Source organism: Myotis brandtii, unplaced genomic scaffold (genome assembly GCF_000412655.1).
Source record: "Myotis brandtii unplaced genomic scaffold, ASM41265v1 scaffold328, whole genome shotgun sequence".
Lineage (NCBI taxonomy): Eukaryota > Metazoa > Chordata > Mammalia > Chiroptera > Vespertilionidae > Myotis > Myotis brandtii.
The window spans coordinates 5,256,501-5,283,686 of NW_005362626.1; the positions used below are offsets into that span (position 1 = coordinate 5,256,501).

At 38.2% G+C, this 27,186-nt stretch overlaps 1 protein-coding gene across 1 annotated transcript in view; it reads right to left on the bottom strand.

Moving 5' to 3' along the window:
• Nucleotides 1-27,186, bottom strand: part of DNAH5 (dynein, axonemal, heavy chain 5) — a gene marked incomplete at its 5' end in the record, with an annotated part of 180,665 nt that overhangs the window by 119,624 nt on the left and 33,855 nt on the right. The window contains 15 exons of the mRNA XM_014543525.1: nt 874-1,037; nt 2,741-2,894; nt 4,354-4,553; nt 6,325-6,565; nt 7,283-7,521; nt 7,839-7,901; nt 9,828-10,046; nt 12,012-12,247; nt 12,795-12,996; nt 17,290-17,423; nt 20,010-20,097; nt 20,190-20,380; nt 22,322-22,564; nt 23,216-23,381; nt 24,847-24,992. Of these exons, the coding sequence (XP_014399011.1) occupies nt 874-1,037; nt 2,741-2,894; nt 4,354-4,553; nt 6,325-6,565; nt 7,283-7,521; nt 7,839-7,901; nt 9,828-10,046; nt 12,012-12,247; nt 12,795-12,996; nt 17,290-17,423; nt 20,010-20,097; nt 20,190-20,380; nt 22,322-22,564; nt 23,216-23,381; nt 24,847-24,992 (2,686 nt within the window). The remainder of the gene's footprint in view (nt 1-873; nt 1,038-2,740; nt 2,895-4,353; nt 4,554-6,324; nt 6,566-7,282; nt 7,522-7,838; nt 7,902-9,827; nt 10,047-12,011; nt 12,248-12,794; nt 12,997-17,289; nt 17,424-20,009; nt 20,098-20,189; nt 20,381-22,321; nt 22,565-23,215; nt 23,382-24,846; nt 24,993-27,186) is intronic.

Consider the following 27,186-nt stretch of genomic DNA (forward strand, 5'->3'; position numbering starts at 1 on the left):
GGGGGAGCCTCAGCCTGGCCTGCGCCCTCTTGCAGTCCAGGAGCCCTTAGGGGCTGTCCAACTGACAGCTTTTCCCACCACTACCGCTGTGCTCACCAGCCAGCCATGAGCCCAGCTCAGGGCTTCTGGCTGAGCAGAGCTCACCCTGTGGAAGTGCACTGACCACCAGGGGGAAGCTCCTGTGTTGAGCGTCTGCTCCCTGATGGTCAGTGCACATCATAGTGACCAGTCGGTCCATCGTTCGGTCAATTTGCATATTAGCCTTTTATTATATAGGATTACCTCAAGAAATAAATAAATAAATACATGCATGTGTAGATAACTGTTTTTACAATATTCTTATTTAACATTTTTCTACTTGCATAATTTTATATTGACTCGCCAAAGGGGAAAAAAATGAAAAATATTTATTGCTCTTGAATTTCACTCAGCCATCACATACATAAGAGTGTGTGTGACTGTGCACACCGATCTGGTTTCTGTATAATTTCAACTATTTGTGTACACTACAAACTGTTCAAATTGTTCTTGGTTGACTATAATGAAATGTTTTGGTTCTTCAGATATTTATACAAGAAGGATATCAGAAAAATAGGTGTATTAATTTTTAAAAGCAAGGACTCTATGTGAATGTTTGCAAGATCTGGTCCCAGTAATGGAACTTGCCTTAAATCTTGTCATCCCAACATCAGGACAAATCTAGCGAATGCTCGGAGAGACTGTAAGGCTCCAGACTATCAGTTTTATCTGTGCAATGTCAGATATGAATTAGGTCTCAGCAAAAGAAAGCTGACTTGGCTAATTCTGTCTAATTTCTCTGGACCCCGCCCTCTCTAGGATGCTCAGGGAGTCTTCACAGAGCAGAGAACTTACCCAGTAAGGGATTTCTGGCATATTTCCAACTGGTCCAGCAAGTGTGGTAATAGCTGCCCCATGGTTTCATCTCCGACACAACACTGAACCACATTTGGCATTTCGTGTGCCCGATTCATGATCTTCACCCAAGACTTATCTATATTGGAAAAGCGCTTGGCTTCCTACGAGAATGAGGTGACAAAGCACATTGGGCACGTCTGTAATCTCAAGGACAGAGCGTCTCACATACCTCCCGCCAAAGTCAGATTTCTGACCAGTCTGGATACCCCAGCTATCCATCACCAACATGTCACACAGGAATTCTCCTCAGGCCTTTTGCACCTACCACCCCCTTTCTTAAATAAGAAGCCTTAGCTCATCCCTGGTACCCCATTATGGTAACTAAAAACAGGGAACCAATACAAAAGTAATAATACAATCTGAGACAATCTGAAAGGAAAGGACATTCCCACTGTTTCCACCAGTTATCTCTAAATGAAGTGAATTTTAAGCTTTTCAGGTTTTCTGCATTGAATTGCTTGTGTAATTAGAAAATAAAATAATCATTTAGAAATAACATACAATATTAATTTTATTATAATGCTAATATTGTAAAAACAATTTTCAGGAAAAAATGTAAAATGGGCAGATTTTTTTGAGAGTAGGAATGATTTTTATTTTCATCATTAAGACTTTCTGTATTGCCCTAACCAGTTTGGCTCAGTGGCTAGAGCATCGGCCTGTGGACTGAAGGGTCCCAGGTTCGATCCCGGTCAAGGGCATGTACCTTGGTTATGGGCACATCCCTAGTAGGGAGTGTGCAGGAGGCAGCTGATCGATGTTTCTCTCTCATCGATGTTTCTAACTCTCTATCCTTCTCCCTTCCTCTTGTAAAATATGAATAAAATATATTTTTTTTAAAAAGACTTTCTGTATTTTTTCAATGAGCATGTACCAACAAATATGAGAGCAGGAAACCCCACGTAGCTCCTTCAATGTTGCATGTGCAAATTTCCATTATTAAGTCCAATTTGAGATTCGTCTCCACCCATCAAAAAGAAAAGCATGACCAAATATGAAAGCAAAAATAAATAAATACTTAAAATTTTAGTGTAGGCTTGCATTCACTGGTAGCCAAAAAAATCAGCTAACAGGTATGTCCTCTATAATTAAACTAAAAATGAACCAAAGAGATAGCTAGAACACCTAAGTAAAGAGAACACTCAACATAATCATGCCTCTAAAATTCAAATATATTGTTAAAATGTTATGATTTTGCAAACAACTTAAGGTAATTGAATAAGAATCCTTGCGATTTGGTAAAAATGGGTTTTTTTAAGTACCTCAAAATACACTCCATATCTACCTAGTGAGATGATTACAATTTGATGAGCAAAACACTCCACACTTGAGAAGAGGGCCTTTTTGTTTGAGAGCTTTTTTCCTACAGATTTCCACCCCTCAATTTTACAGTTCAGATATAATTGGGTATATTGTATAGTGGGAGTTATTTTAATCTGTCAGTAGTAGAGGAACAAATTATCCTACCATTGTCAAGATAACTACTCCATAATTCTACCCTGTTCCAAATTCTACCTTCAAATTATCTCAAGAAGTATGTCAATTAGGTAGGCACTCATTCTTTGTTTGTTTTAACCCTCAATTTCCTATAAAACCTCTCAGCTTCGAAGTGTTCTTACTCTGATTGTCATGCCCCTTCTTTCCCTTAATTGCTCTCTCTCTTTGAAAAACAGATCAGTAGCAACCACACAAAAAAATGGGGAGGGGGCAGGAACATAAATTGAATTACGTGTTTTTTTAAAAAAAAAAATGATTAGTTCTCTAAGTTAAACACCTGATGAAATCATAAAGAAAATTCTAAAACCTTGGGAAGTTGCTTGGCAATATCTCCTCCCACAAAGACGGCCTCTAAGTAAATCCACAGGTTCTGCACCAGCATCCAGTTCTCGATGATGTCTGTCGAGTTGGAAAGTAACTGCACCCATTTCTGAATCTGGGCTTTGAATGGCATATTGTACCTGAAATGGGAAATATATCCAGCATTTAGGGTTCGGTGTTTTATGCTTTAACTTTATTGTTGTTGCTTTCAAAAATTAAAGAGGTTTTTAAAAACCCTAATTGTTACTGATTTCTTTACAACTTTATGTTGCTGGCTTTTAAAATGATGCTGCCAAGTGATTAATTCACCACCATGCATTGGACATTGTTAGACTAACATTTTCCCTTTTGATCCAGATCATAGAGAGGTGGGAGACATGTCCCCTGAGGAGCAGGGCAGGCATGAGATTGGACTCCACCCAGCAGCCACCGTATAATTCTGGTCATTGTTGCTACCGCCAAGAGTAATAGTCTCGCTGCTGAGCTTCTGTGTCTTTTCTTTGGTGTTCCTGGTGTTCGTCACACAAATCCACATTTGTTGCCATTGATAAGCAAAGTTTCTCCATCCCTAATTTTTATTTAATTTATATGCGTGCCTTTTCTACCACCCTAGGTTGTTTCATCTTCCATCTATCCCTCATTCTGGTTGGGTATGAGTATTAACCAAATTTGTTAAATCTCACCAAATCCTAAGTAGTTCAGACTCTATGTTACCAAAGGTCTAAACCTGTAAGACCCGATTTTATATTCTATATCATTCATTTCAAATACTTAGATGTACCCAGTAAGTGGAAAGAATAAGCATTTTAAGTAGTTATTACTCCCTACATTAAAATTATTGATACATATATACACAGAGAAAAGAGTAGCATTTTAAAGATAGGATAACAATAATCACATCTCATTGGTATCCACATTCTACACAATTACCATATGTTTGAGAAGATGCTAGTGGACAAAAGTTATTTCAGAAAGAGTAAAGGGAAGTAGTAACCCAAGGAAATGCCAGTTTAGGAATCTATGGCTTGCAAAGCCAAAGCGTGTCAGCCTTGCTATTACTGCCAGATAGAAGTATTAGACTGGCATTAGTCTGTACTGTTTTACTTTTCTTTGTGAATTAAATTCACTCAGTATCCTGATCATTAAAGTATGTGCACTTCTAGTCCATAAACATGTGGGCAAAATGGTTTTCTGGGTCGAATGATTAGTTTGAAATTCAGAATAATCCTCCCCCCACCCCGGACTGTAGAGCCTGCTGAGCTGCTGGCTGTGCAGTGAGGCTTGTCAGCAACAAGGCTGAAATGTTCACAGATCCAAGAGGCTGACTGCATGTTGCGGATTGTATCTACTGATATTCTGTTCTCCTGGACCATTAGTCCAATGGATGGTCTCAGACACAATCTACAAATAGAGGACAACGAAATAAAAACAGTATCACACATGCTGTGCCAAAAGCTAAAATTAAAGCCAGTATTGTTAATATTGAGTAAATTGTAAGAGGGGTATTGTTGCATTTTTTACCATAAGCATTCGTTTCCCTTGAAATGCTTGATCTTATGGTTCTCAAACCTCAAGAAAGAAAGATGGAGGTGTTCCTACCTGTTGCTCAGTAGGGAGCCCAGCAACATCAAGCTGTCCTCCATGCTGGCGATGATTTCCGAGGTGCTGTCTCCTCGCAGGAGGAGTTCTCCGCGAGTTTTAAAGCTGCCAAATGTGAAGGTTTTGCTGTCCCATTCGTTCACCACTTGCTTCAGCTTTTGCTCAATGTCTCTCTCTTTCACGGCACCGATGCAGATGTCCTAGAAAGTTGCAAGCCCTCCCTTTATCACATGAACGTCACACATGCTTCCCAAATAGTCTGGGTCCCACAGAGGGCCTATTTTCACCTTTTGTTTCCCATGTATCTATAAATACTCATGTTCCCAAAATCTAGTAAACGAATAAGTTCTGCAGAGGTTGTGCACAGCATAGTGATTATAGTGAACAATACTGTATTATAAACACTAAACTTGCTAAGAGACTAGATCTAACTACATGATGAAAGAGGAGTTCTAAGGCTGCAATATAATTGCAATATACATGTATATCAAATCAATATGTTGTACAACTTACACTTACACGAAGCTATATGTCAGTTATATCAAAATTTTTAAATCGGGATCAACAATATGCAATAACCTTTTAAATGTTGAAACTTTCATCAGACTCAAATTTTAATGTTTCTATGATTAAGTCAAATCAGTGCAATACTAGAGGAGGGTATTAGCAGGATTCTGATTTCTTCCCCACTCTGATCACTTTCCCAGTCTCCTCTGCAGCCTTCTCCTCTGCTGGACCAGTAATCCAGCCCTGCCTTTGCTCTTTTCTGGTCTCATGTTCCAGATGAGTGGAGCTCATCTGTGCCCATGCAGTCAGTCAGTAAGCTTTTGTATCTCCAAGTGAGACCTACATCCAAGTTTCCTGCTGGGTTTCTCTGCTTAACTACATAAGGGAGCCCCAAGCACAATTTGTGAAATACCAAACTCATGCCCAAAATCAAGTGGACAGTCTTTGTACCTGTCACTCAACCTGATTCCCTTCTAAGATTCCTTGTCTCAGTGATAAGCCCCATAATCCATCTAGATCTCTCAGGAAATCTAGACCTCATCCTTAGTCCCTCCACCTTATATCTCCTACCATGTTCCCTCCATCACCAAATTCTACCCAATTTTTCCACCTACAGATCTCTTCATCTTTTCTCCCCTCTCCAACTTAACTATCTGCCCACTCATCCAACACACCACTGAATCTTGCCTCAGATATTCTTATAAGCTCCCAACTGGTTTGCCCATCACCTCCCTTGCTGTTGTCCCATACTTTATCCACACAGCTAGCAGAGTGAACTTCACAAAATGAAAATCTAACCATGGCATCCCCTGCTCAAAATACATCTTCCAGATGGCTCCTCACTACTCCAAAGCCTAAAATTCATAACATGTTCTAGCCCACTGCGCCTGCCCTTTCTCAGCTATCTCCTCTTCCCCCTATCCCCATACCCCAGCCATTCTGGCCTTCTAATGGTCCCCCAAACACAGCTCAGATCCTTCACACATGCTTTTCTCTCTGCCTGGCATTGCCTTTTTTGTACTTTCCAACCCCCTTTGCACTTTCCAAGTCCCTCACCCCCACCACACAAGCACACTCCCTTTATCCAGCCAGTCAGGTGCATCCACCCCACCCTCCTCTACCTTCATCACCCTTCCCTCACCTCCCAGACAGGTCAGCCCCTTCACTGTAGGAACTCCACAGAACATCATACTTTTCCTTCAATGGTATTTACCACAGCTTGTAACTGTATCCTTATTTGAATAAACATTTCATTAAACAAATTAATTAATTACCTCACATCCCTAGCACTAAGCACAGAATTTATCACAGCAACATTTGCTGAAGGAATTATGTGGATGACAGGAAAACGGTCTTAATTGTCTTGGCATGGTGTCCGGATGCAACATTCCACAATGCAGGACTACTATCAAATAAATCCCGTGAGAGCTTCCAATCTCCCACCATGCATGCTACCTGCTGTACCTCTATTTCCTCTTTGTATTTCAGAAGAGGTGCCTCCATGATGTTCCTTAACTTAAAAGTTTCATTCCCCACATCCAGACTATGCCCAGTGAGAGCAGTTATCCTTGCCCAGTGCCTGTCCATCATGGCCTTGCTGGCCATGTGTTCCAGCAGGGGGCAGCACTCGCTGAAATCATCGATGGTCTTCTTCAGATCCAGAAAAGCCTGCCAGTCCTTTGCTGCCCGGGGCAGCTTCCGACATCTGCAAAGGGGAGGCAACAGGAAAGTTCATTCGCCTCTGAGCCCAGAAGTCTCCAGTCCAGGACTGTCTGCCAGCATCTCTATCAAAACTAGTCACTTCAAATATCACATTTTTAAATCTCAGAAGTCAGAGGATATCGATTAGTCACATTTATATGATAAAAATTACTCCTCCCAGTCAGGAAAAAAATTTCAATCCCCCATAACAACTAACTAGATAAAAGGCATTATTTTAAAGGATAGAGGTACCTCCTGATTCAATTCAATTCTACAAACATTTCTTGAAACCCTATCAAGTAAAAAACACAGCAGAGAGTATCAGACTGTCAACCAAAAAATTACAACCAATGACCCTCCATTTTCTCTGGGTTCAATACTTAACAGGACGTGGAAAAACCATGGGCTCTTGCTTTCATTCCAGGAAATCATCTTACTAAACCCTGAATGTTTGATAAGCATCATATAAATAGAGATCAGCTCCAAGCTGCAGAAGAGCCTCTGACAAGATTCATCCAGGTTTACAGGGTGTGCTTGTCTCCCTGGGTACACACGTGGGACAATTAATAAATGGCATTTGAAAAGGGTGATGTCTAGCAGACAACTGCAATGCAGCGTGACGTGCTTTCAAAACATCTGGAGGGAGAACTTGACAGCCAATCAAATAAGAAAGCATTTGAGGTTCAATAGTTCTGAGCATGCTAAACACTGAACTCCTCACCTGTTCTGGAACTCTAAAAGTTCATTGTTGATTTTTTCAATATTTACTTCTGACCACAGAATATCGTGGTAGCTATTTACAGCTTCTATAACGCTGTTGTACAGAGTGTATATTTTCTGGAGAAGATTTAGTTGCTTCTTTATTTCGAGAAGCTGAGGATACTGGGTAACTGGCAGACCAAAAAGCTCCTCTCCCCCAGTATAGGTGATGTACTTCCGATAGATATTATCAAATTGATTCTAATAAAAACACAAGGGAGAATGTATCAAAATAATTTACACATGAACAAGCATGTAAATTTAAAAAAAGACTGGCAAATCTCAATATATGATCTCTGAGCACATATACAGAAAAATACCAAATGAATGTAATTAATTACATAGACACCAACTCTACCTGTAACCATACCAAATCATATTTTTTAAATGTAAGTCCATACCATTTTACACAATAAACTTTTCTATGTCAATAGAGAGGGAAAGGGGAGTGTTTAAAACACATTAAGGTTTTGGTTGTTTAGAAACTAAACAGGTTTAGTAGAAACTAAAAAGGTTACCTGAAACATGATAAGCCTATCACTGGCTTCCTGGGGTTTCAAGCCGCTAGCCATTGGGCCATTCTGAAACAAACAGTTAAGATAAATATAAAATAGAAGGAAGTGTTTGCATATAAATTTCATGAGCTCAAAGTATTTGAACATCAAAGTTAGTGTTCATGCATGTCATATACATGACCGGAACCAATTTTTATTTAAAAAGGTCTCAGGAAAGTAACTCATTTGGAAATATTTTCAAGTCTAACTCCAAGTTACTGATGCAACTTCCATATGTCAAGAAATTCTGAAAATAAAAATCTGTACTATTCATTTCTTAGGTGTCAAGGCACAGACTAATAACTGCTCTATAAAAAGCACATATCATATCTGGGTTTTTCGTTGTTGTTGTTTTAATTTTTTAATATTTTTTGTTGATTTCAGAGAGGAAAGGAGAGGGAGAGGGGGATAGAAACATCAATGATGAGAGAGAATCATTGATCGGCTGCCTCCTGCACGCCCCCTATGGGATTTAAGGTCACAACCCAGGCATGTGTCCTGACCAAGAATCGAACCGTGATCTCCTGGTTCATAGGTTGATGCTCAACCACTGAGCCACACCAGCCAGGCTAATGTCTGGTTTTGAACTAAAGCACTAATGCCAAAAAACTCACAGATTTAACCATTCTAACATCTATGCATAAAGTAACCTATAGCCTTAACATTCCAATCAGGTCTTCTCACATTAGAACACCTTAAATATGTGGATTTCTGTGCTTCTTCACCCATGAAACTAGTGCAGGGGTCCAATTCCCTAACTTTGTTAACTTTGTAGTTTGGTGTGCTAGTAGTGAATAGGAACAAATGCTACCCTATGCTCTACATATTTCTCTTCCATAGCATATTGTACTGTAGTCGGCTAAAATGGGTCTCATTACGCATCATATTCCCAGCAGAAGGTTCTACTAAAACTCATATATGTATGAGAAAATATGGACTCCATCTGCCTTGTCCATTTTTGTGTCTTCAGCACCAAGGGCAGTGCCTGGCACATTCTGGGTGCTCTACAGCACTTATGGAACTAATGAATGCTGTGGGGAGGGGAACCATTTTAACTATTCGTAAATTGTTTTTGTCTATGCAAGTTTAGAAAGCTATCAAACAACTTCAGTCACAGTCCAATGACATAATATAAATAGCACTTTTTATGGTATTTTTTTCTTTCTTTATTGATTAAGGTATTACATATGTGTCCTTATTTCCCCATTCCCCCCACCCCACCCCCTGCTCATGCCCTCACTCCCCTGGTGTCTGTGTCCAATAAACAGCACTTCTAAATTTCCCATTTCCTATTAAAATAATTCTGATGAACTATAAGAGAAAAAAATTGTGAATGGGAAATAAATGTGCTCTCATGAAAATAAAATTCCCATTCCCAGGGAATTTCATTAAATTTGACACAATCTTTAAACAACTACATTTTACATCCATGCACTCATATTCCCAATTACTAGGTATGCATGCAAAAGTGGGACAGTAAAGAAGGCTGATAGGAAAAAATGGATTCATCTGAAAAGTGGTGTTGAGAGCTCTATGGACACTCTGGATTGCAAGAAAGATAAACAAGTAGTTCCTAGAGCAAATTAAGCCTGAAACATCACTCGCGGCAAACATGACACGACTGAAGCTGTCCTACTTTGGGCACATCATGAGAAGGCAGGGTTCTTTGGAAAAGACAATCATGCTGGGTAAACTGGGAGGCAGAGGGAAAAGAGCAAGACCAAATAGGAGGTGATTGAAAACATGAAAGAAGCCACAGGCATGCGTGTACAGGAGCTGAGCAGGGCTGTTGAAGACAGAACATTACAGACATCACTCATTCATAGGGTGATCAGGAGTCAGAGCCGACTCAACAGCATGTCACACACACACACACACACACACACACACACACACCTGCATGCTCTATTCACTCTTCCCCAAAAATACACAAAGAGAAGGCTAGTGTCATACCAAATCATAGTCCAAATAGAACTGCTGACAGTCTTGGAAGAAGACCTCCACAGTACTAATAAGCTCTTTCCTGAAACCAGGCTGCAGTGAGGCTAGTTCATTCTGAACTTCACTGGCACGTGCCAGAAGCTTCTCCCAGGCATAATGCAGAGTATCAACTTTGTCCATCTCCTCCTTTGCTATCAGAAGCCCATATTTGTTAAGTAGGGCATAGGATTCCTACACAAAAGGAGAAAAATTTAATTCCTATCAATCAGGTGCATATTTCTACACACAGTCACTCATTAAGCATTTAGAACAGAAAAGATCAGCATGATCGGGACCCGCCCATAGAGTTCTGGTTACTCTATTTGCAAACGGTAAAAGCTTAAGTGAGCAACTGAGCCCCTTAATTTCATTTCCTGATTTGCAAAATGGGAAAATTCCCTGGCTGCTTCACAGGGATTTCTGTGAATATCAAAAAAATATATCATTTTAATGCAATTTGAAAACTAAAATCATTGTACAAATTACAGGTATCTGTGCTGTACTTCACTTGCTAGTGAGATGCACAGGGTGTTCTTGAATCAGAGCCTGGTCATTGTCCTCAGGATGTAAATTCCTGGATGACTCTCTTTGCCAGAAGATTAAAATGAAGCAAAGGTAGATTTTCATGAGAAAAAAATTTCCCTAACTATCCCTGGCCCCTTCCTACCACGACTCCTCCCCATTGAGGTAGGAAGGATATATCACCATTGATTTGCAAAAAGACTGTTGCTTTGGGCAAGCATAGCCCTGTGCCTCTCTCCCCTTTCCCTCTTTCTCCTTTTTGGCATACCTCTGATCGGCACCCCAACCAATAAAATGGAGCAGGTTACAGAGGCCTACAGCTGCCCAACACTGCCTCTGATGGATGAGTGAGTCCAATTCTGGGATTTAGTATTCATAAGCCCTGGTGTGTGTAGAGTGGGGGTGGCGGGTGTAATGGGAATATGAGAGTTGTACACTAGATCATGTCTTCCAAATAAGTTCTAGCCATAATAACGATTGTACTTTGATCTTGACTACTTGACTATAGTTTTGTCTTAACTCTCAGGTGGAGAAAACAAGGTTGTCTGTTACTGGGCCTCCTCTTCACACCCCAGGGACGCCCCTGGTCCTACACAAAGCAGGGAACATCTTTGCCTTGATGTTCCCATTCCCAAGAAGAGCAGAGCAGATCAAGTGATTTCCCAACACAGCAGAAGTGCAAATGTGCTGTCACCTGTACCACATTCACGGTAATTTGACATTTCTAAAAATTCAAAGAGGGGTCCAGATAATGTGAGACTAGATATGATCCTGAGCATCAGAGTGTAAGTCCAGGCATTCAAGTTATGGTGTGAGGAACAGACAATGTTTTTATGTCTGGAATTGTTTTAATGCTACAATTATACTAGTCTCATTTAAAAGAACAAATATAGTGGCAGATTGCTGATAAAACATTTTCATCAAGAAAAGATAGTATGATAATAAAAACAAAAGTAATGTGCAACACTAATCAAATTGCATAATTTCTTTGACCCTCAGTTTCCTTGTGGCTAAAGAGGGGGTTGCAGGAAGGATTAAATGAGTTAACACATGAAAGGACACTGTTAGTACCCCATCCAGGTCCTGTTTACCAGCACGTATTTGCATCCCCAACTGCTGAGAGTGTTCACTGTGGGATCATCCTGCCCTCTTTCTAGAAAATTGTCCTCAGCTGAATAGGAGCCTTCTCATGGGGAGATTATGGTTGATGGTCAACAGACGTGGGGGTACAACGGGCAGTCCCCTTGTCTCAATGTGGAAAAAAACTGTGTGGTACAATCCATGCTCTATGGCTCCCTGTGGGATCAGGCTGAAGTCAGTCTACAGCTAATACCCTATCTTCACTTAGTTCCCCCCAACCTGACCTCATCCTTTCCTGTTTCCCTCACTCCCCTTCTCTAGTGAATATTCATCAATTAATCACTTGTATAGAAATCCTCATCTCAGGCTCTTCCCCTAAGGGTCTAATACTGATCCACAGAAGGCACCCTATAGGGGTTAGACATCATCTTTACTGAAATTTGCTATTCTTAGGTTTAGCACCCAGTAACTCCAGTCCAGACCTGGTCAGTATTTCAGCCAATCTCACCCAACCTGTGGAGATAATTCTATAATGAACAAATGATTATCAATTACCTCGATGGGTCCTATTTGAAAGTCAATGACAATCTGCTGCTCCCTGATTTCCTTCAGTGCCACCATAGCAATCCGAATATCATCTAGGTCTTTAATTGGACGATTCAATTTCTTACTGAACTCTTCAACAAGTGCAAAAACATTTTCCATCTCACTCCTATATTTTTTGTTACAGTGACGGCCGATGACAACCATCCAGGCCTTTGTCTCAGACGTCAAGGTGAACTTCAAGTCAGCTATAAAACCCAAGTGTCCACAGTTCAGTTTGAAAACTTTGAACCAGTATAAGAAGACCCCATGCAACTGCATGTGATAACCCTCTAACATGAAAAAAATCAAACTGGAAAAAAATTTATTTTTCCTAATCATTATATATTCATTTATTTTATAAAGCTTGTTTTCTAGCAATTGAAAACACATTTCAAAATGCTAAAAAGGAAACACAGTACATATCAAAACCGTTGGAGGTAAGTAAGCCTGACGTTTGTTACTGTTGTTTATTAAAGAAAGGATAAACTTTAATTGCAAATATCACAGATCCCCTTTCTCTGAAGTAGCATTTATTTTCAAGGTTTAGCAGCAAAGTATTCAAAATAGTCCAGAATAAATAATTATGCAAAAGGGAATTAAAAACAAGTCTACAAATTGGTCTTAAAGCTTAAGGCCTATAAAAGGAAAGTCAGTCTTTAAGATAAGCTAAAACTCTCTGGAGTACTAATCTCCATAAAGAGACAGAATGATACTGTTGAATTTTTATGTCTGTCTGAAAGAAAATGAACCAACCTGTGTACAGAGCAATGGTGCCGACAGAGATATATTCAGGCTCAGCATTAATCTTCTGCTCTAGGTTTTGGAAATAGAGAATCTGGGATTCAAATTCAGGAAGCAAGGGGTTTTTCATAATAAACGTCATGAGGGTTTCTTCTTTCTCCTTTTGCCAAATGTGATTGTAGCATTTGAAGCAATCCATGGATGCAATAATTTCCTAGGATACAAATAAGATTATGTGTGTTGAGAAAGAAGAGTCAGAAATGGCATCATGCTAACGGTGAATATTTGCCAACTGTTGATGGTTCCCATGGATTCATTAAAATGTTTAATTAGTGAACTGGGTGATTAGTTGTAAAGGCCACAGAACTGGGACTATATACAATAGTGTAAACAGTAACCCAAGACTAGTAACTGTGGAAATGGGACCATCCACAGCCAAAAAAAAGTAGGAGAGTCTTACGGACAAGGCCCTCTTGATAGCAGCTAGACCTCAGATAAAAAAAACCACAGCTCAAGATCATGTCATAGAGAGTGAAGGGGAATATAAGTTTTGGGGGCTAGCAATCTGAATCTGTGCCAGTAACCTGTATTCTGACAATATTCTTGCTAGTAGATAATTAGCTCCATTCTTATCTGTGATGCTTGTAGTGCCTTGCAGAACCTGTTTCCTGGAATACTCCCATTATACAGAGGCCATAAACCATGAACCATACACAACTCCCAGAGGGGGTTGTCAGCACTGGCACCAGCCAGCCAGGCCTTTGGGTGTAATCTCACTTCCCCCATCCCAACCCATGGGGGCTGCAAAGCCCGGGAAAAGTCCGGAAGCCTGATCCATATTTGGGGGACAAAGAAACTAAAAGGGATAAAAGGAAGGCTTCCTCCATACTCATCACTCAGGCTTTGGAGGCTGATTCCCCTGAGTCACCGCACTAGTGCATCTGCAACTCTGCATTAAAGGCTCCTCTTCTGAATCCTCTGAGTGCCCAACTGATTATTCCTCTGCGCTGCCTGGCAGCTTACCTACAACAAGAGTACTATGGGAAAAAACACTCCAAGATCACTCTCTCTCCCCTCACTTCAATGGAAACCTATAGATTTGTTCCTTAAAGTCAGAGAGTGGAGCATAGATCTGGAGAGGCAAATAACATATCCAGCATCAAACCCCACTGCATCAAATCACATAAAATGTATAAATTCATTCGATAAGGACTGACATTTATATGATATTAAATCTTCCCATCCAGGAACATAGCATGTGTTTCTAAATCTGCCAATTTTTTTTAAATTCCTTAAAGTTTAGAGTAATCTTTTTCCCACCGCTTTGTTCTGTACCAGCTAAAGCAGCAAGCCACAGCAGGGTACAATCCTCTGTGCCACCTCCCTCTCCCTCTTCTTCCTTTTGGGCCAATTTGGTCACCACTTTGTTTTGAGAATGTTCTTTGCACAGTTCGACCTGAACTTTAAATATTTTATACTTATTTCCATAACTCAGCAGCTTTAATGGTTTCTTATACTACCTTCTAACAAGTATCTTTCACCTTTTGATAGTAAAGTTCCATACTTTTTTAGAGTGTTATTAAATGGGTTAATATTTGACTATGTTTTTTATTGTTGCTATGATTTTTTGTTGCTATTCTGATTATGAAATTTCCTAAGTTTTGTGTGTGTGCCTCAATCCTGCTTTACTCATAATCCCTATTTTATTAAATGTGCAAATTTGCAAAATGAAATTTTTAGGAACACGTTTATTGCATTATAGCAGAAATGCCTATAGTTATCTTTCAACTGACTACCAATTTAACTCTTATTAGGCCTTATTTTTTTCAGATTAGCTTCTTGGATTTACTTGGTAGATAATCATATCATCTACAAAGAATTAAAAATTTGTCTCCTCATTTATGGTGGTTATACATTTGGGAATCAAGTTTTTCTATTGGTTTACATTATAATTTCAGAGTTATATCTGCATAAGAATTTTTTATAAATTGAGATAAAATTAAAAATGCAATTATTTGAAAAATAGAATATTATGAACAGCATTCTAAATGGTCCAATTATATTAAGTAAATTGCACCAACCTGTACCAAACCAAGGAGTAGTTTCACTTCAATTCCCAACATGTAGCTAAAATGTCCCTCAGAGATTCAGGTAGAAGTGTTAAGACTTCTCACCCATTAAAATCCAGAAAGCTAAGCCTGTCACTGCTTGTCCCAACCACAACTGCTCCCCAAGCAAGGGCTGAGGTGTTGACATGAAGTGCCCGGAATGCATTGCAACAGCAGGTAAACATTCACAAGTGTGTGATGGTTGGGAGAATGAATTACAGATTATCAAAGATCCCTGGATATAGGTAGACATTCCAGAATCCTGAGCTCTTGAAACTCCAAGAATTTATAATATTAAGATACACTCTAACTAAATGTTTTAGACTTTTATTTATTTTATGTCACTCTTTATTAGATTGGAACTTGTTAGAGCAGAGGTAACCTAGAACTTAAGGGAAAAACTACATGAACAACCTATGTAGAGCTGTTTTCCTTATTTTTTACCAAGGTTATTTTGATTGTTTGGTTTAGCTAGCTCATCTTTTTAAGCCTGCCTGGCAATGTTATAAGTTGATGACCCGCCTATGGAAATGCTGAATGTAGGTCAGGTTTAGACTCTGATATAATCAGTGATGGCAAGAGAAAAGGAGCTGGATCCTAGGATTTTCTGTGGTTGAGGGAGAACCATTCAGAAGGGTCTATGGCTGTGGCTGGCTAGCCGTGTCTAGCCCTATGAAAAGCACACATATATTCCTCCAGAAACAATTTGGCCATCCTATCAAATTGGAAAAAGTCCTTCAAATTATTCTAAGTGCCAACCCTTTAAGGAAGACTAATATCTGTACATTTCCTTTACATAATAAAAAAGCAAATGTAATAAAAGTGACAAAAAGATAAGTATATTTGTTGCCAGCAGTATGTTAATTTCAATTGCTGTGTCTTACCCTTAGATTTTCATAAAAGAGGCTACTTATGTTCAGAGAAATTAATGGACTTTATTACTGATTTGTCTTATTGTATTTTCCATGATTAGGAGACATTGGGAAGTATATGTGAATGTTCATTATAATCATAGAATACTATATTTAGTTTTACCATTTAGTATAAAGCTTGATAAACTAAGCACTAGATGAATATTTGTTAAACTGAATTATGTGAACACTGTCTCTAGGGCAAAATTAAATACAGGACCTTCAATATATTAAGAAAGGAAAATTGGAAATGCATAAATGCAAAAACTTCCAGTTCCCTCAGGAATACATTAAAATTAAACTTAATATCCCCTCGTATTTTTACAGCAATGGTAACTTTTCAAAATGCTTTCAAAACAAATGAAATTCATTCCATAAAAACTAAGTAATAGAGCCCTGGCTGGGTGGTTCAGTTGGTGGGAGCATCGTCCCGTACACCAAAAGGTTGCGGGTTCGATTCTCAGTAGGGGCACATATCAAGGTTGCGGGTTCCATCAGTCAGGGTGCATTCAGGAGGCAACTAATTGATGTTTCTCTCTCACATTGACACTTCCCTCTCTAAAATCAATGAACATATCCTCAGGTGAGGATTACTTCCCTCTCTAAAATCAATGAACATATCCTCAGTTGAGGATTCTTTTTTTTTTTTTTTAAGGAATAAGAAAAAGTATTTACTGAGTGGCAACTATTTCCTTGACACAAAAACCATTTTAAAGAATCAACAGATCTTAATCTTTTTTTTTTTTTAAGGAATAAGAAAAACTATTTACTGAGTGGCAACTATTTCCTCGACACAAAAACCATTTTAAAGAATCAACAGATCTTAATGACAATGTAAATACATTTTTAAGTAGAAATTGACTTCAGGACTTTGAATCTTTTTACTATAAGAACAGATTTGCCCAAACAAAAAAGGGAAAGTTAAGAATAGGTTGGCAATAGTAATGAATTCAAATTTACTCCCATAACTAGTGTAAGTTTGCATTGATAACACTAATATTTTCTTTATTTTTCAGTATTATCTGATTTCCAGATGGCAATATACATAAATTTTCATCTGATATTTCTTAAGATTTGCCTCAGTACACAAATATGAAAAATTGACTATACATTTTATTCTATTTCAAATGTACTGGTATCACCGACTCTATGAAGGTCAGTTGTAACACCAGTCTGACTTGTGGTTTGGAACATATCAAAAAAATTTTAAGTTATATTTATTTGAACTAAATAAATAAATAAATAGGTAAAGGCACTAAAGAGAACACAATATAAAACATAGGAATATTAGTTCTCTTTCATGTTGCAATCTAGAATGAAAAATCTTTAAATAAACATTTGCTGTGTACATACAAAGTACCATAAGCAGCTCACTGAATTCACAGTTGGTGGGACCCTGGCTACACGTAGGACAAGCTTGTGGTGTTCAGCTTCACACAGGCACATGTTATGAAGCAAGGGGCCCTGGCTACAAATCCTGTGACCTACCTTCTTGGTGGAGTTGATGATAGTGCCAAGCACAGAGACTAATTTTACAATATCTTTGTTGTCAGAAACACTCTTATAGTAGTTCCTGGGTTGCACAGGAATGGGTAAGTTCACAGATGCTATCTCAAAGGTATCTAAAAGCAGAAAAAGAGAAAAAAAGTTTATATCAACAGCATAACAAACATACTTTAAAAAGAGAAGGTCATTTCTATAATGGTAAAGTAAAGACCTTTGAAAACATTGGGGAAAAAACTGTCAATATCAATTTCTCAGAACTCTGGAAATTATCCAAAGCTTGCAACAATCCAAGAAACATTTGTTTAGTCAAGAAAAATACTAAATCCTGTAACAACAGTGAGTTTTGTGGTGTTTTCACTTGTTCTATGCCCACTGTCCCTTCACTGGCTAGGCAGGAGCCTCAAAAAACAACAGCCATACAAACACTGTGACTGTGCAAACCATAGCCTAGCAGTCAACAGAGGAGGCCAGACTGGGTTTGGAGCTCCTCAAGAAGCCCCATAAATTATCACTATTTGACCAGTCTGGACACTACCTCACTACCTCGAAAAGCCCCATTTAAAGAGTTTATCTTTACTTCACCTGATTCAAAACTCACTGAGTGTGGAAAAAAAAAATCCCTATCTCCAAGGCAAAACTAATCAGCAACAATTGTTTAACTTTATAGCTGCCTGAGGCAATGCTATTAGTTGGGGGGCAAACAGGAAGCTGGCCAAAAAAATTTAAAGATCTGGAAATGAGATGTCCATCAGGGGTAGGGTGGGGGGTGGGGTATTATAACGCCCTGATACATTCCTGGAGCTCAAAGCCACATATATGTACAGAGCTAGGCACATGCCCAGGAGAGACCTAAAGATGCCCCAATATTTTAGCTCTGGCTGAACTTGAGGCTTGCACAATCAGTAAATAAAGACTAAGGCAGTGTTATAACTTATTGAGCTTCCAGGGTGCCCTACACATAGTGCTCCAACACACACACACACACACACACACACACACACACACACACAGTGTCCCCAGGTAGAGGGTGGAAGACTTACTGGTTCAAAGCAATAAAGGAAATCTCTGTGCAAGCATTAGTTGAACACTAAGCTAATGAAGCAGAGATTACAATAGTACACACCACAGGCAAGACAAATTTTATAGAATTAGTCCAGGAAAGTCAATAAAGAAACAAACAGTAACAACACCAGACCCTGGGGGGAAGATAACCAGATTCTCAGAGTTGCCATTTTATATTCTTTAAAATATCAACTTTTCAACAAAAAATTAAATTGTGAGACGTGCAAAGAAACAGCAGAGTGGTGCTTGCACACAGGAACAAAAGCAGCCAACAGAAATTATACATGAGAAAGCCCAACCAGAGGGCATATAACTCAGCAATTCCACTTAGAGGTATATACCCAAGAGAAATGAAAACAAATGTCAGTACAAAAAAATTTGTATGTGAATGTTCATAGCTGGATTATTCATAATAGCTAAAAATGGAAACAACCCAAATACCCATCAACTCGTGAGTGAATGAATACAATGTGACATACCCATATAAGGGAATCCTTTTTATCAGTAAAAAGGAATAAAGAACTGATGCATGCTGTAGAATGGCAAATCCACAAAGACAGAAAGTACATGAGTGGTGCCATAGGCTGTGGGGAAGAGGAATGGGGAGTGACTGCTAATGGGTACAGGGTTTCTTTTGAGGGTGATGAATATATTCTAAAATTAGATAGTGGTGATAGTTATAAACACACTAAAAAACACTAAATTGTATGCTTTAAAGGATAAATTTTGTTATGTAAACTATATCTCAAAGCTATTATTTTTAAAAGATGTGGCTTATTTCTTTTGTCATGACAAAAATATATATACAATTTTATTGAACATTTTTTCTTCTGAATTTAAGATATAACGCATAACTGAACATATTTTGAGTTTAGAAAATTCTGAATTTTCACCTATTCTAGGAAGTAAAGCAATGTTTTCGCATAATATAAAAGTGACATTAACACAATAACAACATATGTTTTTTAGCTAAAATAAATAAGTAATATTGTAAGTTGTGAGTAAAGTTGTCTTGAGCTGTCTTTACCCTCCTCAGTAACAGACTGTTCTAAAGAAAAACTTAACTTCAGTTTCTTCCTCATGGTTAGTTGATTTATTGTCTCAGGACATGAGCACTAATTGAAAATTACATGGGGTCTGTTGTTTGCAGGGCTGCTTTAAAAGAAGTTTGCAGAACTAAAGACAACATTTAATATAATGAGGAACCTGCAGGTCACATGCTCCCTAATTTTACAAAATTCAAATGAAAACCATGGGTTGTACAGCATGTTCACACATCATAGGATGTTGGCAAAACAAGACACATAATGGGTTGAAAATGTCTCTTTAGTATCAGGAAATATTCATTGTGATGGTGACAAGTATCTCTTTAAACTGAGAAATTAAACCCCAGTTCTCATCATCACATTGGACCAGAAATCAATGATGCACCCAAAACTGTGGGATACCCATGAGAGGTAAACTATTTGTAATGGTGATATTAAAACACATGGATCTTTATATTTTATACACTTAAAATGGGATCATAGATTAATATTCCAATCTATTCTGATTTAAGAATTACATGGAGAGAACATGCATTTTAGCTCAATAAATACTGCTTACAATGACTAGTTAAAAAGAACCAAAAGAACATTTACCTTGAGGTTCGTTTTCTCCCATTTCAACATCAGAATCACTGTCTTCCTTATTCTGCAAAGCAACCATTTTTCTTTCATGCATCTTTCTCTAAAACATAAAAGGACATTTTTCAGCTCAGTCTCATCTGTAAAAGATTTTATTTTATTTCATAGGAAATAATATCTTCATCCCACACCCACCTTGGACCACGGCTCACTGCTCCATTGTCTAACCCCTTTGGTGACGTTGACGATGCACTCCACAGCTTTGTTCAGCGTTTGCTGTACATCCTCCAGAGCAGGGACCATGGAAATGTTGGGAATGGCCAGAGTGATGCCTGCCCGGAAAATGGGCCGACCATTCGGCTTCATCTGAGATGCACTGTTACTATCTGAGTAAATGGAAAACAGGGCAAATTTAATCTTTTTTAACTTAAAATGGGATTTTTTCATTATTAACCAGAAAAATTAAAACACCTAGAACAATATACGTGTAACAAGTATATACTCAGATAAATATTTGTTGAATGAATGAATAAATGAAACTATTGGAGGATCTAGTTTTGTTCCATATAACAGAGCAGCTCAATAGTACCCAAGCCATTTTCTGTTGATTACAATTTGTTGGTACACCTTCCATAGATACCCACTGTGTGGGATCAGGCTTAATTACCCAAACTCTTATCTACAATACTGAAAAGGATTCTGCCCAAGTAATAGGATGTGAACAAATAAGTTATATGTAGAAAAAATAAGCAGAAGATCAAGAAGAAGAAGAATTATCAAATCAAGCCAAAGTCAGAACAAATGACCAGTTTGGATTTTCAAATAAAACATATGCCTTTCCTACCACAATTTATATAATTTAAACTCAGAGCAATTAAAAAGTGGAGAAAAAATAAAGTACAACTCACAATTTATATCCAAGGGGCTTTTAAAGTTAGATAAAGGTATATGTATATAAATATGGGCGACTGTGTGTATGTGTATGTGTGTGTGTGTGTGTGTGTGTGTGTGTGTGTAACTTTATATACTTATATAGTTGGAAATGCCCAAAATATATAAAGTTGGGAAATAAATGTGATTTAATTTTCAGCATATCAACCAACATTTGATAAGTTCTAATACTATGCCTGTATCAAAAAAAAGACTATCCTCCATTGCAAGTGAAATAAAACATAACGAACCAGGCCACCAATCAAACAATTATTTCAGTGTTTCCATTTTTCAGTTATTCACTTTTAATTAAAGATGCTTTCTCTTAAATGCCAATATTCAAAATAAATAAAAAGGCGACTGTGTGTATGTGTATGTGTGTGTGTGTGTGTGTGTGTGTGTGTGTGTGTAACTTTATATACTTATATAGTTGGAAATGCCCAAAATATATAAAGTTGGGAAATAAATGTGATTTAATTTTCAGCATATCAACCAACATTTGATAAGTTCTAATACTATGCCTGTATCAAAAAAAAGACTATCCTCCATTGCAAGTGAAATAAAACATAACGAACCAGGCCACCAATCAATTATTTCAGTGTTTCCATTTTTCAGTTATTCACTTTTAATTAAAGATGCTTTCTCTTAAATGCCAATATTCAAAATAAATAAAAAGGTTGTATGATCCTATTATTTTCCCATTTGAAGTAATTACTGTTTCTCTTTTTTTACTATTTTAAATTTAAAATTTAATTTAAGAATGTCTGTAGATTTGATGGATTTTTGTAACCCATCTGGGAAACACAACACCTGTTTCTGAATTGTGCTGAGGAAGAGCTGATTGTATTGATAATGAGGAAACCAGCTGGAAAGTAGTAAATTGACACAAAATTAGTAAAAAATAAATAAATAATAATAATTTCTGCTTTGAAGAGCATGGCATTAATAAGATCTCTCTCACTTTATAAGACTGGCTAATCAACTAATAATTTAACAATGAAATTATCTTTCCATATATCTCCTTTTTAAAGTACGCAAGGTATTTTTCTTTTACTAATTCATTTTACATTTTCACCTTGTTACAAAAAGATTAAAAGTAATGGCAACTATTATGCCATTATCAAAAGCTAAATGACCTTAAGCAAATTACTTAACCTCCCTGTGCTCTGGTTTTCTGTTTTAAATTGAGGATAATGATAGTATCTACTTCAGAGAATTGTTGGGGAAATCAAAGTTCATGATGTATAAACTTACAAGGAGACACTCAATAAATGTGGGCTTTTTAATTATTTAGATTTCTCACACACACACACACACACACACACACACACACACACACACACACGACCAGCCACTATGCCTGGCCAGCCAGTAGGAAAATTCTGTGGGATTATTACCCCGGAAGCTAATCGTGTTGGATGAATGAATTCGCTTGCGAATGGCCTCTAGTGTATTCCTTGTAACCTTCAGAAGAGCATCCATGTTTTGGTGATTGAAATGAGAGAGCAACTCGCAGGCTTCTTCCTCTAAGATCTCAGCCTCTTTCTTCTTTCTCGTGATTGTCACCAAAGGCAGGAAGCCTGAGTCAGCATTAAGGGAAGATGTCGAGGTGTCGGAATGTCCTTCTCTTTTTGCTGTTACTAGATGATAAAGACAGAGGGGAGAAAACATCTGTTGCAAGAAATAACAATAAATTACATGCAAAACTGATAACACTTAAATGTCACACTTCTTAGAAAGTGAGGCCATCAAAGGATAGAAAATGGAAAATGTGTCACCAGGTGGACTGATGGAGGCATCTCCTCCTCAGCATGAGGAACAGGAGGAGAGGCAAGAGCAATGACTGAAAAGCAAGATTGGGCCTCAGGGTCCTGGGTTCTGGTGCTCTCTCTTCCACCAAGATCCAGAAAACCTTAGAGCTTCCCATCTCTGCCTTTCAGTGTTCTCATCTCTCCCACAAAAGGTTTGCTCTAGTGCAGATGTACTCCCATGGAAACTCCCAAACCATAATCCCTACTACTCTATTGATAAGGAGAAAAAAGCCCACACTCATAGCTAAATGCAAAGAGAGCTAACAAGAGCCAATGAAAATTACATGTTTAGAGAATTTAACAAAAAATAATGTAATTAATGACACAGGGTCATTGCATAATTTTATATTTATAAACATTCTTATAAAATTGGGAGGGTGTTTATAGAAGTGTGAAATTAGTTGCTATGCAGAAAATGTAATTTTAGTTAACAGTAATGTCCTAGAAAAAACAAGACCCTTCCACTATCCCATCTTTTACCTGAACTTTTGTTTTTTGAATCAGCACCATTCACATTGGAGACTTTTTCACTTTCTTCTTTGAATGGAACTTCCACATCTAGCAACATATTTATTAGCTCATTGACTGCTTCCTCCACTAATGAGCTTTTAAAGTGTAGTATCTGAGCACCATTTACACAAAGGTCCTATAAAAGAGTTAGCACAGCGTCACATTTGTTTATCTAGCTTTTGAGAGCACATCAGCAATAGCAGTAATGCCATAGGTTCGGCCTCCAGATGAGATTTGGGCCTCCAAAGATGCTTGGCCACATCCCTCACACATGCCCAGACATGGCATCCTGTAAGGGAAGGTGTTAAAGACAAGGGAACCAGCCAGTCAGACAAATACCATATGATTTCACTTATATGTGGAATCTAATGAACAAAATAAACAAACGAAATAGAAACAGACTCATAGAAACAGAGAACAGACTGGTGACAGCTCGATGAAAAAAGGTGAAACGATTAAAAAAAATAACTCATAGACAGACAACAGTATGGTGATTAACAGAGGGAAAGAGGGTTGGGGGATAGAAGAGGGTAAAGAGGGGGTAAATGGTGATGGTAGCAGACTTGCCTTTGGATGATGAACACACAATACGACATACAGATGATATATTATAGAATTGTACACTTGCAATCTATATAATCTATTAGACAGTGTCACCCCAATAAATTCAAAAAAATTTAATTTAATTATTTTAATTATGATCTTCTTCTAAAATGTAGAAATGTGGGACTAAGAATAAAATTCATAGGTTTATAGTTCTTAAAATTCTATACATCAAAAACAAATATATAAATTATACACAAACAAATAAGAAACCAGTAAAATTCAAGTAAACAATATTAAGTTTACTATAAGATTCATGAAGTATTCTGCTGGAACTAAAGGGTGGGTGTTAAGAGTGGGGTGGTAGAGCCGCAGATTCAATTTTATATATAAAGCCTATACTTTCGGTTCAATAATACTAATAAAAGGAAGACCTGCTTACACAAATAGGCTTTAAAATTTTCATTAATGCATTTAGGCTTTGCTTGTTAGTGCAGGCTATTCAGATCCATGAATAATCAAAATGAAGGCCTTGTTTTAATACATTAACAGATAAAGAATCTGAAAGGGAGAGGAGAGGAAAGTCTACGCTGAGCCATTTGGACACTGGCTCCACCTTGCCCAGGTTTCCCGGCAACGGCCCCAGAACCCAGAACGTGTGCCACAGAACACCAGCTTGGGAAACGCTGCTTTACAGAAAAGTTCAAAGAAGAAATTCTGCCCAGGAACTGTTTAAAACAATTGCTTTATTAATTAATCCTAGCTTACTAGGAGCTCTTCAGCTAAATAGCTCTATTTTTCAACCAATATGAAAAAAAATGACAAATGTGTTCCATGCGATTCCTTCCTACTGACTGGAAAGGAAATGACTTCTTCCTCATGTCTAAGGGACTCCCTACACACATTCCTCTTCATTATCATCCAAAGACTCCATGTTTAAATAATATCTATCCCTGACCAATCACAGAAAAAAATGCAATTTATGCTTCAAAAAATGCCCTCCACAGAAAAATGAATCACAAAACAATGTTTAATAAAAACATTAATATTCTAGTAACCTTTGTCATTTGGAGAAACTCTTCGCAGGTAAGCGGCTCCTCCTGGGGGAGCTGACAAAGAGCCGTGCTGCTCATTTCTTCCAGAACCGCATCAATGCGGAACTCGATCAAATCGTTGACCCTGTCAACCAGCAATTCCAGGTCCTCTGTGGAAAAAAACAGAAGTGAATAAGAGAGATTAAGCATTTTGTTGTGTTTTGTTCTTTTTTTTTTTTTTATCCTCACCTGAGGATATTTTTCCATAGATTTTTTGAGAGAGTGGAAGAGAGAGGGAAAGACAGAGAGAAATATCGATGTGAGAGAAACACATCGATTGGTTGCCTCCTGTGAGAGCCCTGACCAGAACCCAGGGCTGGGGAGGAGCTGCAAGCGCGGTATATGCCCTTGACCAAAATCGAACCCCGGATCCTTCGGTCCACAGGTCGACGCTCTACCCACTGAGCCAAACCAGCTAGGGCTTGTGTTTTGTTCTTAAATCAACATTGGATTAAACTGCAGTAGTAAAACCAGGATTAAAGTCACTCCATACCAGTTTCAGTCTTGGTTTTCTCACACTATTCTTTCTTTGGCCAGTTTTCTAGTTTTCTCAGCCTACCTAACTCTGACTCAGACTTGAAGATCCTGCTCAAATGCATCTCCCTGAGGAGGCTACCTGTGAGCTACACATACTCGTTCGGCCCCCTCCTCTCATACCGACATTGACCCTGAGCAGCCTTCCGTTCCTACATGTACCACATGGTCTCCTCTTTGTGTCTTATCTTCTGGAATGCATGTTTTTCAACCTTGCATCTTCAACACTTAGCCCAGTGCCTATTCCACAGGAGGTATTCAACAGATCCTACTGAAGTGAAATTCCTTCAGTGTTTCTTTTACTATCACTACCATAAGGTATATTTTAAGTTGTAGTGAAGTAATATTGAACACCAAGTTCTATGGACAGAAAGGCCAATTCTGAAACAAATTAACAACTTTACTTCCAAAGTAGGAATGGTGGTTAATGGATTGCCATCTATGAAGTAAATACATTTTTTCAACATTTCTCATAGAGTCAATTCTCTTTTTTTTCCCCTGATACTACTTTCTTCTAGGAAATGAAGTTAAAATTAAATACAGAAAAATCCATGTTATATATTCATGATGTATCAGAGATGTAAACACTTCCTTAAATAAATACCTGAACTTCCTAAAGAATCCTCACCCGAGGATATTTTTCCATAGATTTTTTGAGAGAGTGGAAGAGAGAGGGAAAGACAGAGAGAAATATCGATGTGAGAGAAACACATCGATTGGTTGCCTCCTGTGAGAGCCCTGACCAGGGCCCAGGGCTGGGGAGGAGCTGCAAGCATGGTATGTGCCCTTGACCAGAATCGAATCCCGGATCCTTCGGTCCACAGGCCGATGCTCTACCCACTGAACCAAACCGGCTAGGGCTTGTGTTTTGTTCTTAAATCAACATTGGATTAAACTGCAGTAGTAAAACCAGGATTAAAGTCACTCCATACCAGTTTCAGTCTTGGTTTTCTCACACTATTCTTTCTTTGGCCAGTTTTCTAGTTTTCTCAGCCCACCTAACTCTGACTCAGACTTGAACATTCGGCTCAAATGCATCTCCCTGAGGAGGCTACCTGTGAGCTACACATACTCGTTCGGCCCCCTCCTCTCATACCGACATTGACCCTGAGCAGCCTTCCGTTCCTACATGTACCACATGGTCTCCTCTTTGTGTCTTATCTTCTGGAATGCATGTTTTTCAACCTTGCATCTTCAACACTTAGCCCAGTGCCTATTCCACAGGAGGTATTCAACAGATCCTATTGACGTGAAATTCCTTCTTTTACTGTCACTACCATAAGGTATATTTTAAGTTGTAGTGAAGTAATATTGAACACTAAGTTCTATGGACAGAAAGGCCAATTCTGAAACAAATTAACAACTTTACTTCCAAAGTAGGAATGGTGGTTAATGGATTGCCATCTATGAAGTAAATACATTTTTTCAACATTTCTCATAGAGTCAATTCTCTTTTTTTTCCCCTGATACTACTTTCTTCTAGGAAATGAAGTTAAAATTAAATACAGAAAAATCCATGTTATATATTCATGATGTATCAGAGATGTAAACACTTCCTTAAATAAATACCTGAACTTCCTAAAGAATAAAGCCCTAAAAGTTCCAGTCATTTCTAAGCTAATTATTAAAGAGGCTACTCCAGATACCAAATAGTTCTGCTTGATAAGCTTACTCATTACTAAAAGAAAGTCAACACTTTTATTTAAGCATGTGTGGGCTCAATAACATTCTTTACTACTTCTGATTCTTCAAAGCCTCCTCAGGGCCACC